This window comes from Gigantopelta aegis, chromosome 11 (genome assembly GCF_016097555.1).
Source record: "Gigantopelta aegis isolate Gae_Host chromosome 11, Gae_host_genome, whole genome shotgun sequence".
Classification (NCBI taxonomy): domain Eukaryota; kingdom Metazoa; phylum Mollusca; class Gastropoda; order Neomphalida; family Peltospiridae; genus Gigantopelta; species Gigantopelta aegis.
In genome coordinates, this window is record NC_054709.1 from 11,167,230 (window position 1) to 11,181,925 (window position 14,696).

Genomic DNA, 14,696 nt, shown 5'->3' on the forward strand with positions numbered 1-14,696 from the left:
AAAACAATCTTATATATACTCTTCAAAAGAAGAAACGCAAAACCACATTGTCGTAACATTTGGAGAATTGATTTCATTATTGAATGGTGAGTCCAATAATTACCAAATGTTGCAGGATTGTTCACAATTCACTCTAGTCCATTGTGAGTAAGTCATAGGACACACCACCAAGGTCAAGGTAATCTGGAGTCAATACCGGGTGTGGCCTCCGCGTGTGTTGACAACTGCCTGGCACCGCCTGCCCATTGAAGCAACCAGAGTACGGATGACGTCCCGGAGGGATGGTGGCCCACTCGGCCTGCAAGGCTGCTGCCAGCTCGGCCAGGGTCTGGGGCTGTGGTTGTCGCTGTCGGAGGCGTCGGTCCAACTCGTCCCATACATGCTCAATTGGGTTCAAATCCGGTGATATCGATGGCCAAGGAAGGACATTAATGTTGTTGTTCTGTAGGAAAGCCGTTGTGAGACGTGCTGTGTGAGGCCTGGCGTTGTCATGTTGGAACACTGCGTTGGCGTTGGCCATAACTGGAACGATGTGTGGCCGGAGGATCTGGTCATTGTAGCCCTGTGCATTCAGGTTGCCCTGCACGTGGACCAGGTCAGTTCTGCCAGTGTGTGAGATGGCTGCCCACACCATGACACTACCCCCGCCGAATCTATCCACTTCCTGCACGCAGTTTGCCGCATAACGTTCACCACGACGCCTATACACGCGACATCTTCCATCATGACGTCGGAGCAGAAATCGGGACTCGTCACTGAACCACACCTGTCTCCATCGCAGTTGAGGCCATTGTCGATGAATCTGGCACCACTGCAGTCGGAGTCGACGGTGTTGTGGTGTTAAGATGACACCTCGAACTGGACGTCTGGCACGAATTCCTACCTCACGTAGGCGGTTCCGTACGGTCTGGTCAGATATCCTGCGCAAACCTGGTATTGCTGCGGCTGTGGAGGTGGCAGTAGTCAATCGTTCCCGAAGGTGGCGTACCCGGATGTAGCGGTCCTGCCCGGGGGTAGTGACCCGTGGTCGGCCGGATCTAGGGAGGTCACGTGTTGATCCATGTTGCTGGTAACGGTCCCACAGTCTGGAGATGGTGCTTGGGGACACATGGAATGCCCTGGCAACGGCCGTTCTGGATTCGCCTGCGTCTAGTCGGCCGATGGCATTGTTTCTCTGCGGTTCACTGAGACGTGGCATGTCCTGGATTGTCAACTGTCGGCCAGATACAGAGGCCAGGCAAGCGAACACCCTGCACTTTTATACTGTCGGTGTTCATGTTGCACGTGCAGACAACGCACGTGCAGTGGTGACATGGTTTGCACGTGGCTGCGTTTTTGCGAATATTCACATTTTGGAACTTTATTGTACAGTAGCTGCGTGTTATCGAATGTAACCGTGAGAATGTGTTTGGGACATGAAATGACCTTATATTCACAAAGCATGAACCGGTAGGAAACATAAAATCGGAGTTATAACCCATTTGTACCCTTTTGCGTTTCTTTTTTTGAAGAGTATATATATATATATATATATATATATAGTATATATTGAATATTTTTTTTCCCATTGTTACAGGATCGACTCAGACGAGTCGTGGAAGGACAGAGGTCAAGGCCGGTAGTCTGCTTGATGACCACCAATGGCACGACGTCGTCATCAAGCGTTGGAAGAAAAACCTTGTCGTCGTCGTAGATCGATTGCTCAACAAAGTGGAGACGAATGGACTCTTCTACCGACTCGATTTAGACAAGTTTGTGAGTTGAGACTTTTTTTTTCTTTTTTTTTAATCCCATTGGCAGAGCTAGCTCTAGAACTCACCATATTCACCAATTGCAAATTTAAAAAACAATTTGCAAATTATATTTAAATTTGGCAAAATAATTGCATGAAATAAATGGTATTTTGTTCAAAAATGACAGAAACTTTTTGAAGTTTAGTCAATAATTTAGCAAAATTTTCTGCTGGCCCAGAGCTAGTCATGAATTGGTCTCTTTTTCCTTTCTCATTTTCCACACGGGCATAGGAAGGTGCCAAAACGTGGCCAGGGGGGCGCACACACACACACATATATATATATATATATATATATATATATATCTATATATACATGTATAAATATATATTTTTTAAACATCGCTGCTCCCAGAAAATGCCCCCCCCCCCCCCCCCCACACACACACACAATCCTTTCATCTTTCAACAGGCATCATTAACATTAAATGATTGCTCAACCAAGTTGAAACAAATGGACTATTCTACCAGCTCTATTTTTTGATGTTCGTAAGTTAATATATTTGTAATTGAAACAAAATATTCTGTCTAACTTTGTTATTGAAACAAAACAATTGCTTTAATGTTGGTATTAAAATAAAATAATTGTGTTAATTTTGTGTTTGAAACAAAACAATTGCTTTATTTTGATGTTGAAACAAAATGATTACCTTAATTTTATTGTTGAAACAAATAATATTATTGTTTTAATTTTGTATGATGACTTATTCTCCTTTATTATTGTTATCTGTTAACGTATTTGTTATCGGTACTACACTTTCATCTTTCTTAAGTGTTAATGATCACTTATTAGTCCCCTACCAGTTCAACCGAATGGGACTATAGGTTTCATCTCCATCAGTATGTCTGTCTGTCCATCCGTCTGTCTGTCTGTCCCACATATAGTTTTCTACACATCAAGTTTGACTTGCATGGCGATTTTCACAGAGTTATGGCCCTTGAACTTAGGAAATAAAAAAATTAGTTTCCTGGACGTTGCAATGGTGAAATTTTGTATATAGCTTTATCATGTTCTGTTACAGACCAAGTTTGACTTCCATGGCAATTTATAATTTCTTTTACAGAGTTATGACCCTTGAATTTAGGTGATAAGAAAATGTTTGGGGCCGAATAGGGGACATGTATTGCTGTAGCCGTACTCCCAGAATGCTTGTTGTCTTCAAAGTTTTTTGTCTTTCCTGCTATTCTGAATATTTATCCATTTTAAATTTTAAATTTATTTTTTGTCTCAAACATAATTATTTTTCAGCTGTATCTTGGCGGTTTGCCGTACTTCAGACAGGATGGCGTGGAAGTAAAGTACAACTTTACAGGATGTATAGAGAACGTTAACTTCGATGGGGCTAGACTCGTACAGGACGCCCAGGCAGGAACGTCTTCAGCCATACGACGAGTCGGGGTTGTGGCGTTTAACTGTGGTGTAAGTGTACATAGCAGTTGTTACCGTCACTTCCCTTTTTATTTCTCTTTTTATTTTAGGGGCCAGTGGTATTGTGCTCACTTGATGCGCAGTTGGATTTGTTTGGATCGATCCCCATCGGTAGGCCCATTGGGCTATTTCTCGTTCCAGCCTGTGCACCACGACTTGCATATAAAAGTCAGTGGTATGTGCTGTGTTGTCTGTGGGATGGTGCATATAAAAGATCCCTTGCTACTAATTGGAAAATGTAGCGGGTTTCCATTCTGACTAAATGTCAAAATTACCAATGTTTGACATCCAATAGCTAATGATTAGTGTGCTGTAGTGGTGTCGTTAAACAAAACAAACTTTACTTTTTATTTGACTATGGTGTAAGTTTACATTACCAGTTTTTACAGTCATTTCTCTTTTATTTCACTGTCAAAGTGGTGTTAGTTTACATTACCAGTTTTTATCTTGCCGTTACAAAGTAATACTGCAAGATATAGGCATTACTTTTCTGGGGGTAGTGTTTTCCCTAGCTTGTTTTAGCATGGTGCAGCACCATGCTTCAATAGTCTAGCACCATCTTGCCTTAATCAGCACCATGCTGCCCTGAAATTAAACAAGCCTTTTTCAGTAATTAATTCTAAAATTGCCTTTATTAAACACCAAAAAAGGTATTATTAATTAATAAAATATGCATTTTACATCTGTTGTCATTCATTAAAGCTGACATAAATTACATTAATGTCAAATTTTTGTGTATTTACTCACATATATTCACTTAAAGGTTTTATAAATACATAAAGTTCATATCTGAACATTTTTCTCCAATTACCAGCATTTATGTGATTAGTCCCAATAACAGTGGTTTTCTGCTTTCTGAAAACGAACTACAATATTTTGTGTCGGAGTTGGTGTCAAATTTATTATCTAACTGTCACAATCAGCTATCAATTGAAAATGACTGTTCATGTTGCCATTATTGTCAAATGAAATATTTTCCGAAAATTTTTCAACTCGAAATTCCAAGGTATTTTCCAGTGTCGTGTGCAGGAAACTGAGGATTTTCTGTTTCCTGTTATCTTTTTCCGGTGAGTGTCGTGTGCAAAATGGAAGGAAATATGAACTGGGGAATGCACTGTGTACAGTGAGATATCTTGCCTGCAGTAGTCAGAAGGTTAAGTTCTTTCAATTTGTGAAGTCTAATAGATAATTTGGCGAATGTTACTACTCGCCTAGACCTAGCCCTGAATTTTTAGAGGATATTTTTATTGGTCAAATATAATTTACATCTCATAGTGAAGTTTGCAATCATATCTCACGAGTTGTGCTTGCACGACGAGTGTGATATAATTGCAAACTTCATAAGATGAGATATAAATCATATTTGACAACAAACATGAAATGTTCTGTTTATTATATAACTTTTGGCAATTTACCTTTGCCAGCAGCAAAATAGTTCCGGCTTTCTTACAGTGAAGATAACACTTTCTACAGTGACGATAACATGTTAGAGTGAAACTCACTCTAAAATGTGTTATTATCACTGAGTGACTGATAACACTTTCATTTCACTGATATTTTAAAATATTTCACTAAATGTTATATAATAAAACTGTGTATTTTATTTTTTTCAGATTGCATCTGCGGTTCCAGTAACATTTGCATCCAGTGAGTCATATTTGAAGGTAGATGCTCCGGCTGGAGGCCCCGTGCGGGTCAGTTTTGAATTCCGAACCCATGACGAGGACGGGCTGCTAGTGTATCACCCTCTTTCTGCTGAGAACTCGGGAGTTACTGTAAGAATCTAGCGACGAAAATCATTACATTTTATTGTCAACAGCAGCCCAGTTAATAAAAAAAAAAGCAGAGCTCAGTTATTCAAAGCATAGTTAAAGGGACAGTCCCGAGTTTGCTTAAATTTTTAAGATGTTATTGACTAACAGAGACGTTTAAATGATTGTAATTACATATCAAATATATTCTGCATAAAATATTAGTGGCTGTATATTAAACGTGTTTCTGATCGTTCTAATATTTGTAAAAATTTGTAAAAAATATTTTCGTATGTACAAAATTATTTGAAGACAAAATCCAGTTTGGGCTTTTTACAAATATTAAGACGATTAGAAACACATTGAATATACAGACACTGATATTCTAAACAAGAAAATATATTTAATATGTCAGTTTAATCGTAGAATTATTTTATTAGTCGGAAACATGTTACAATGCAGCAAACTCAGGAATGTCCCTTTAAATTAAACCTGGGTTTGTTTAATATTTCGGGCTCAGAGTTAACGACGGCACCAACAGCAATTGCTGTGTACCTTATCGGCCAGTATTTAACTTTTGTACATTTGAAATATGTCTGTAGGGTGTATACTACCAAATCAAATCCCATAGACGACAATAGCAACGTATCAATCGACATAAACGCCACAGATATAAATACTACCACCCCTTACCTTTAAAGTGAATCAGAAAAAATAGGGGGTCATTTCTGAGATAACGGGATAGCGTCTATGATTACCCTAGTTCCGCACAAAATTTGAGTACTTTTTTTTTCTTCACAGTTACCCCATACCTGTTTCAAGCACAAGGCTACTTGATTCAGTGGTACCAGACTAAATAAAATTGCACACACTCACATTTATCACCAATCACAAGACTTGTGGTGTTCACTTCTCTATCAAATGTTTGGTGCACGTTGAACTTAACCCAGCCAGCGAGGAAACTTGCTAAAAACATTTATTAGTAATGGAGGATCTTTTATATGCACCATCCTACAGACAGGACAGCACATACCAAGGCCTTTGATATACCAGTCTGGGTTCACTGGCTGGAACGACATATAGTCCAGTGGGATGGGGATCAATCCTAGACCGATTACGCCAAAGGTGAGCACTCTACCACTGGACTACATTCCACCCTCAACATCCAGCAGTCGATGATTAATAAATCAGTTTCCTCTTGCGGTGACATTAAAGGTGTATTCGCATTCACGCACGCACACATTTTTATGTTTGTAATCAGTGGCCTTGATGTTTGTATTTTCTTTTTCAGGTGAGAATTAATTCTCTAGGTTATATTGCCTACAAGGTTGTCTCCCTTACCCAACAAACTATTGAGGATGTTGTTCGAAACAGTAAGTTATGAAATAATTAGTGTTTTCCCAAAGGGACAGGACGTAGCCCAGTGGTAAGGCGCTCGCTCGATGCGCGGTCGATCTGGGATCGATCCCCGTCGGTGGGCCTATTGGGTGATTTCTTGTTCCAGCCAGTGCACCACGACTGGTATATCAAAGGCCGTGGTATATACTACCCTGTCTGTGGGATGGTACATATAAAAGATCCCTTGCTGCTAATCGAAAAGAGTAGCCCATAAAGTGGCGACAGCAGGTTTCCTCTCTCAGTATCTGTGTGGTCCTTAACCATTTGTCTGACGCCATATAACCGTAAATAAAATGTGTTGAGTGCGTCGTTAAATAAAACATTTCTTTCTTTCTTTCTTTTTGTTTTCTCAAAGGTCAACGACTGTCACTTTTCGCACCCTTGATTTGGCTTCGTACACTATAAATATAGCACATCTTACCATAATTTCATTTGAAATCCATATTTCGTAAAACATACAATTTTTTAATTACAATTTTTTTTTTAAACACGTTCATGTGCATTAGTAATGTTCAGACTAAAAAATTTCAAGAGCAATTTTGCATTGGAATTTTTCCAGCATTCTTAAAGCAAAAACGTCATGTACCCAGCTTATGTTTATTGTAAGGCGATCCAAAATGACGTCATTGGAATTCTCACGTCATACAAATTCAAAATTAGCTATATTATTACAATGCTTTGCCACATCAAAATAAAAATTGGTCTGTTAACCTTGACCCCTGTCAAATTTCTATAATAAGCAGACAATGCTGTTTACAGGTCAGTATTTTTTTCTTCTTCATAATTCTGGACAAAATATTAATTTTAAGTTTTAAAAGATGAAAAAAATTAAAAGTACGGTACCTTTTGTCAAATATATCATATCAAAAAATTACCATTGGATATGTTTTATTTTACAAAGCCAAAACAAGAGTCCAAAAAGTGACTGTCATCGACCTTAGAAATATGGTAAGAAGTGGTAGACTAAACACTTTTGGTCACTTCCACCATTTTCAGGCGCTTTTTTTTTTTTTTTATTAAAGAAAAAAACATTAATAATAATTTATAGTCAGGTCATAGGGTTTAACATGCATATTCAGAACAAGCTGTTGTAGCTCAACTGGCCTCAGTGGTGTTGTGATTAAGCCATCAGACATAAGGCTGGTAGGTACAGGGTGCGCAGCTCGGTACCAGCTCCCACACCAGAGTGAGTTTTAATGACTCAATGGGTAGGTGTAAGACCACTACACGGCCTCAGTGGTGTTGTGATTAAGCCATCAGACATAAGGCTGGTAGGTACAGGGTGCGCAGCTCGGTACCAGCTCCCACACCAGAGTGAGTTTTAATGACTCAATGGGTAGGTGTAAGACCACTACACGGCCTCAGTGGTGTTGTGATTAAGCCATCAGACATAAGGCTGGTAGGTACAGGGTGCGCAGCTCGGTACCAGCTCCCACACCAGAGTGAGTTTTAATGACTCAATGGGTAGGTGTAAGACCACTACACGGCCTCAGTGGTGTTGTGATTAAGCCATCAGACATAAGGCTGGTAGGTATTGGGTTCGCGGCTAGGTACCAGCTCCCACACCAGAGTGAGTTTTAATGACTCAATGGGTAGGTGTAAGACCACTACACGGCCTCAGTGGTGTTATGGTTAAACCATTGGACATAAGGCTGGTAGGTACAGGGTTCGCAGCTCGGTACCAGCTCCCACACCAGAGTGAGTTTTAATGACTCAATGGGTAGGTGTAAGACCACTACACGGCCTCAGTGGTGTTGTGATTAAGCCATCAGACATAAGGCTGGTATGTACAGGGTTCACAGCTAGGTACCAGCTCCCACACCAGAGTGAGTTTTAATGACTCAGTGGGTAGGTGTAAGACCACTACACCCTATTGTCTCTCACTAACAACTAATAACTAACCCACGTCAAGGAATGGTCTACCAATACAGCTTGGGTATCCCTAACAGGAGCCGAAACTCCTGGTATAGCTCTCTGGGTCATTGAGAAATACAAACCCCTCGCCACATCATGGAATGGTCCATTGAAGGGAATCAACTCACTTATTAGTTACAATTTTTGGGGGGTTTTTGCCACATACTTTTGTTTTCATAATCTTTTTGGGGTTTTTTTTTCAGCTGATGTGTCGCATACATATCTTAATCTTAGGACTTTTTTTTATTTTTTTCAGCTGATGTGTTGAGTGAAACAAAACAATTCACCGATGGTCTATGGCATTCGTTTTCTATTTACGTTGATAAGACGAAAGTTAACTGCACTGTTGATCGGAATGTGAAGGTCTCTGAGCGTTCTCTGAAAATTGAAGCAAATACACTTTTCTACATAGGTAAGAGTTATCTGTTAATAAATATATAGTATATATGCAGCAGTTTAGAATAAAATTACCTACTACTTTTTCTACATAGGTAAGAGTTATCTGTTATTAAATATAAATTCATCAGTTTAGAATAAAATTACTTAGTACAATAAATTGAGGCTAATACACTTTTTTACATAGGTAAGAGATATCTGTTAATAAATATTATATATTCTTCAGTTTAGAATAAAAATTACTCAGTACAACAAATTCAGGCTAATGCATTTTTATACATAGATAAGAGTTACGTACATGTATCTGTTATTAGATATTATATATTCATCAGTTTAGAATAAAATTACCTACTACTTTTTTCTACATAGGTAAGAGTTATCTGTTATTAGATATAAATTCATTAGTTTAGAATAAAATTACTTAGTACAATAAATTGAGGCTAATACACTTTTCTACATAGGTAAGAGTTATCTGTTAATAAATATTATAAATTTATCAGTTTAGAATAAAATTATGCAGTACAACAAATTCATTCAATCAATCAATCAATAAAATATTTACATGCTCCTATACCACAAAGGTTTCGAGCATGTCTATCCCAGGTTCAGCCACCAGATGCCAGTAGTCCAACCTGAGACAGAACAATTACTGGGGCAATTTTGATATTTAAACAAACAGGGAAACAGGACTTTACAATAAATAATTTTGTGCGTTATTTTCCCAAACAATATTTAATATACAGCAAACAACTAACAATTTGTAATGCAAATTTAGATCGGGCAGTCCTAAATATAAATATATTTTAAAATGTTTTTTTAAATATATTAATTAGCCCTCAAAATAGGGGTGGCAGGTGACTAAGAGGTTAGGCTTCAGCCACAAAAAAGTTTTTTTAACAGGGAAATATGTTTTACTTAGGGGCACCCATCGTATTGGGGGGGGGGGGGGGGGGGGGGCAGTCCCCTGGACAAACCTAACACCCCTTACAGCCAAAACCGTCTACGCCTACCGCCCTAACCATCTTCCGGTGGAGTATCCCCCACCCACCCAGCACCCCCCCGGCCAAACCAACCGTCGTGCCCTCCAGTCTCGGTGCCCCCATCCTTAGGGGCACCCATCGTATTGGGGACTTCGGTGTGGCCAAAATCGGGGAAGGTTCGGGGGGGGGGGGGGGGGGGGGGGGCAGTCCCCCAGACAAACCTAACAACTCTTACGACCAAAACCGCCTACATTCTGATACATTTTTATACATAGATGAGTTATCTGTAATTAGATATTATAAATTCATCAGTTTAGAATAAAATTACCAAAGTACAACAAATTGATGCTAATACTTGTTTTTACATAGGTAAGAGTAATCTGATATTAGATATTATAAATTCATCAATTTAGAATAAAAATACCAAAGTACAACAAATTGATGCTAATACTTGTTTTTACATAGGTAAGAGTAATCTGATATTAGATATTATAAATTCATCAATTTAGAATAAAATTACTTACTGCACTTTCCTTTATATAGGTAAGAGTTATTTGTTATTATATATTATAAGACTCCATCATATGTGGTCATGTGGGATAGAAAAAGTACACTAGAGATGGTTGAAATTTTCACCACCGAGGTTGTACTTTGTCTATCCCATATGACCACGTATGATGGGAGTCTTTTTCTCTCATTCATTTAGTAAATAAGCCATTATTTTACACGAACAAACAAAGATAGCTGAACAATAACTTTTTTTATTTGACCATTTTATCATAAATAAACTACACTATCATATTTATTGTGTTTGTTTCATGTGTTAAATAAAATCTAACACTACACATTAACAAGATAGCTTTTATAATGAAGGTTTTAATAACATAATATTAATTTAAAACTCTATCTAATGACCTCACATTAATATGACGTCATATACATATATTACCAACGACGTCATGTTAAACGAGTGCGCGTCATATCCCATGTAGGATAGAAATTTCTTACATAGCTTTCTTTCATGGGCTAGCTCTGTCCTATATACCTGAGGATGAGAGAATATATATTCATCAGTTTAGAATAAAGTTACTGTATACACTTTTCTACATAGGTAAGAGTTATCTGTAATTAGATATTATATATTCATCAGTTTCGAATAAATTTAATGTATACACTTTTCTACATAGGTAAGAGTTATCTGTAATATTATATATTCATCCGTTTCGAATAAATTTAATGTATACACTTTTCTACATAGGTAAGAGTTATCTGTTATTAGATATTATATATTCATCAATTTAGATTAAATTACCCACTACAATAGTATAGTGGGTAATTGTGTATTTGGAATGTGTGGAATAGCCATCCTTTTCTTTTCAAATTTTTGGGGTTAAAACTCAAAACTTGAGTTGGGCAAACATATTTGAAATCAGCACTCCTGATTTATAACAATTGTTTGATTACTTACATAAAATGCTTACAACATAAAAAAATTTGAGAAATTTGGTCTTGAATATTGCTGGCCAGAGTGTAAACACAGAGTGTGATCCATAACTGGTTTAACAAAGGCAATGGTTTGTGATATCCTGCCTGTGGAAAGCGCAAATAAAAGATCCCTTGCTGCTAATTGGGAAAGATTGGCCCATGTAGTGGCGACAGCAGGTTTCCTCTCAGACTCTGTGTGATTCTTAACCATATGTCTGACGCCATGTAGCCGTAAATAAAATGTGTTGAGTGTGTCATTAAATAAAACATTTCTTTCTTTCTTTCGTTTATTGGGCCAGTAATTGACCTAGTGTCAATATACCAGCTACAGTAATTGTGCTTTAAAGGGACAGACCCTAGTTAGAACCCGTGAAAATTAACACTAAGTTTAGTTAATCTACAAACCTGTAACACATTTGGATAAAGTTACAATTGAATGAAACATGAGTCTGTGACTTTGAAATGGTGAAATACCCTATGAAATAGACTGAAACTGGACTCCATAACTGTTACTTCTGAGACGCGCGTACGTTTTTAAAAATACGAGAAATGCATTTTGTAATATTAAAAGTGTCAGGATGACCAAAAACACTTCGAATGTATGGAAATGGATAATCTAAATAATAAAATCCAAGTAAAGTATGATTTCAGTTATCAAAAATGGCTCTAATAGTAAAACAAAATGCAAAAGTGTTTAGAAACAAGGGTATATGTTCCTTTAAACGTGCAGGGTCCCACGACAAATAGGATGATCATATTTTTGCAGAACTAGGGTAGTCAAAGTCGCTTTCTGTTATCTCTGAAATGAAATGTTTGTTTTGTTGACGACACCACAAGAGCACATTGATTAATTAATCATCAGCAATTGGATGTCAAACATAATGTTACATTGGGTAATCTTCAGTCTTAGAGAGCAAACCCGCTACTGTTTTCCATTAGTAACGAGGAATCTTTTATGTGCACCATCATACAGACATGATAGCACATACCACAGCCTTTGGATACCAGTCGTAATATATGTACTGGCTGGAATGAGAAATAGCCCAATGGGCAAACATTTGGTAATTCTGACACATAGTCATCAGAGGAAACCTGCTACATTTTTCCAAATGCAGCAAGGGATCTTTTATATGCACTTTATCACAGACAGGAAAGCACATACCATGGCCTTTGATCAGTTGTTGGTTGGAACGAGGGGGGAAAACAAACAGTTGAATGAATCTACTGAGTTCGTTCAATCCTGTCTCTGAAATGAGCAGCTTAACCACCAATTCTTTCTGATTTACTTTAAGAGTGAGGGGTGGTAGTATTTATATCCATGGTGTGTATGTTGATTGAAATGCTATGCATAGCAGATTTAGCCACATATGTTACTATTGTTGTCTATGGAATTTGATTTGGTGGTATGCACCCTCTAGAACCATTGGTAAATTAGAATGAAAAATACTAGTTTTTAAATAAATGTTTTAAAGTCACCATAGATTTCGACATATACATTTAGTCTTAGAGAGGAAACCTGCTACATTTTTCCATTAGTAGCAAGGGATCTTTTATGTGCACCATCCCACTGACAGGATAGCACATACCATGACCTTTAATGTACCAGTCCTGGTGCACTGGCTGGAACGAGAAATAACCCAGTGGACCCACTGACGGGGATCGATCTTAGACCAACCTTGCATCCAACGAGCACTTTACAACAGTTTGGATGAATGTGACATCATTCTCATGTTTTCAGTGCATAATGCTAATCAGCAAATCAAACAAATTGTGTCACTATTTAAAAAGAAAACGATACAAATTATGTCACTCTTCAAGAGAGTTAACTCTTGGTCCTTTTTCCTTTTAGCCAGAAAGCAAGTTTGATGCAGGATTTTCAATAATTTGTATAAAATTGAAATTATCCTTAAATATATGATATTTGACTAAAACAAATTCTTTCTTTCATTCACCAGGTGGAATGGATTTGGAGCTGGGGTTCCGTGGTTGTATACGTAATCTTGAGGTCGCTGCTCGTATTGTTGACCTTGAGAAAATTGATGGCAAGCAAGTGAAAATTAACAACGCCAACATCGGAAGTTGTTCCATTCGAGACAGGTGTGTGCTTTCAATAGTCACCATGAATTTTTAAGAATTTTTCATCTTTGAACCTAACACTACAAATATTTAGTAAGCAAATCGGAAAATAATAAAAATGTCCCCAAAACAGGATAGCACATACCACAGCCTTTGATATTCCATTTGTGAAGCACTGGCTGGAAAGAGAAATAGCCCATTGGATCCACCGATGGGGATTGATCCTAGACCTATCACACATCAAGCGAGCACTTTACCATTGGGCTACATCCCGTCCCTTAAAAATACGATTTTGTGTTGTTAATTATATGTTTACATTTTGGTTACTATAGATATTAATTTCTTTCTCAGGTGTACTCCAAACCCCTGTGAGCACGGCGGGAACTGTACCCAGGATTGGAACAAGTTCTACTGTAACTGTCAGAACTCCGGTTACCATGGAGCTATGTGTCATATCTGTAAGTCTGGCTTTCTCATTGGTGGGTTTATTATAATTTCTATTCATTTGTTACTTGACCTGTACGTTACTATGTGTCATATCTGTAAGTCTGGCTTTCTCTTTGGTGGGTTTATTATAATTTCTATTCATTTGTTAATTGACCTGTACATTACTATGTGTCATATCTGTAAGTCTGGCTTTCTCTTTGGTGGGTTTATTATAATTTCTATTCATTTGTTACTTGACCTGTACGTTACTATGTGTCATATCTGTAAGTTTGGCTTTCTCTTTGGTGGGTTTATTATAATTTCTATTCATTTGTTACTTGACCTGTACGTTACTATGTGTCATATCTGTAAGTTTGGCTTTCTCTTTGGTGGGTTTATTATAATTTCTATTCATTTGTTACTTGACCTGTACGTTACTATGTGTCATATCTGTAAGTTTGGCTTTCTCTTTGGTGGGTTTATTATAATTTCTATTCATTTGTTACTTGACCTGTACGTTACTATGTGTCATATCTGTAAGTTTGGCTGTCTCTTTGGTGGGTTTATTATAATTACTATTCATTTGTTACTTGACCTGTACGTTACTATGTGTCATATCTGTAAGTTTGGCTTTCTCTTTGGTGGGTTTATTATAATTTCTATTCATTTGTTACTTGACCTGTACGTTACTATGTGTCATATCTGTAAGTTTGGCTTTCTCTTTGGTGGGTTTATTATAATTACTATTCATTTGTTACTTGACCTGTACGTTACTATGTGTCATATCTGTAAGTTTGGCTGTCTCTTTGGTGGGTTTATTATAATTACTATTCATTTGTTACTTGACCTGTACGTTACTATGTGTCATATCTGTAAGTTTGGCTTTCTCTTTGGTGGGTTTATTATAATTTCTATTCATTTGTTACTTGACCTGTATGTTACTATGTGTCATATCTGTAAGTTTGGCTTTCTCTTTGGTGGGTTTATTATAATTTCTATTCATTTGTTACTTGACCTGTACATTACTATGTGTCATATCTGTAAGTCTG

The 14,696-nt window shown here is 37.6% G+C and overlaps 1 protein-coding gene across 1 annotated transcript in view; it reads left to right on the top strand.

Moving 5' to 3' along the window:
* LOC121385190 (neurexin-4-like) overlaps positions 1–14,696 on the top strand; it is a 52,083-nt gene that overhangs the window by 11,953 nt on the left and 25,434 nt on the right. Inside the window, exons 6-12 of the mRNA XM_041515760.1 lie at positions 1,577–1,755; positions 3,042–3,212; positions 4,835–4,996; positions 6,264–6,345; positions 8,541–8,696; positions 13,101–13,242; positions 13,573–13,679. Of these exons, the coding sequence (XP_041371694.1) occupies positions 1,577–1,755; positions 3,042–3,212; positions 4,835–4,996; positions 6,264–6,345; positions 8,541–8,696; positions 13,101–13,242; positions 13,573–13,679 (999 nt within the window). The remainder of the gene's footprint in view (positions 1–1,576; positions 1,756–3,041; positions 3,213–4,834; positions 4,997–6,263; positions 6,346–8,540; positions 8,697–13,100; positions 13,243–13,572; positions 13,680–14,696) is intronic.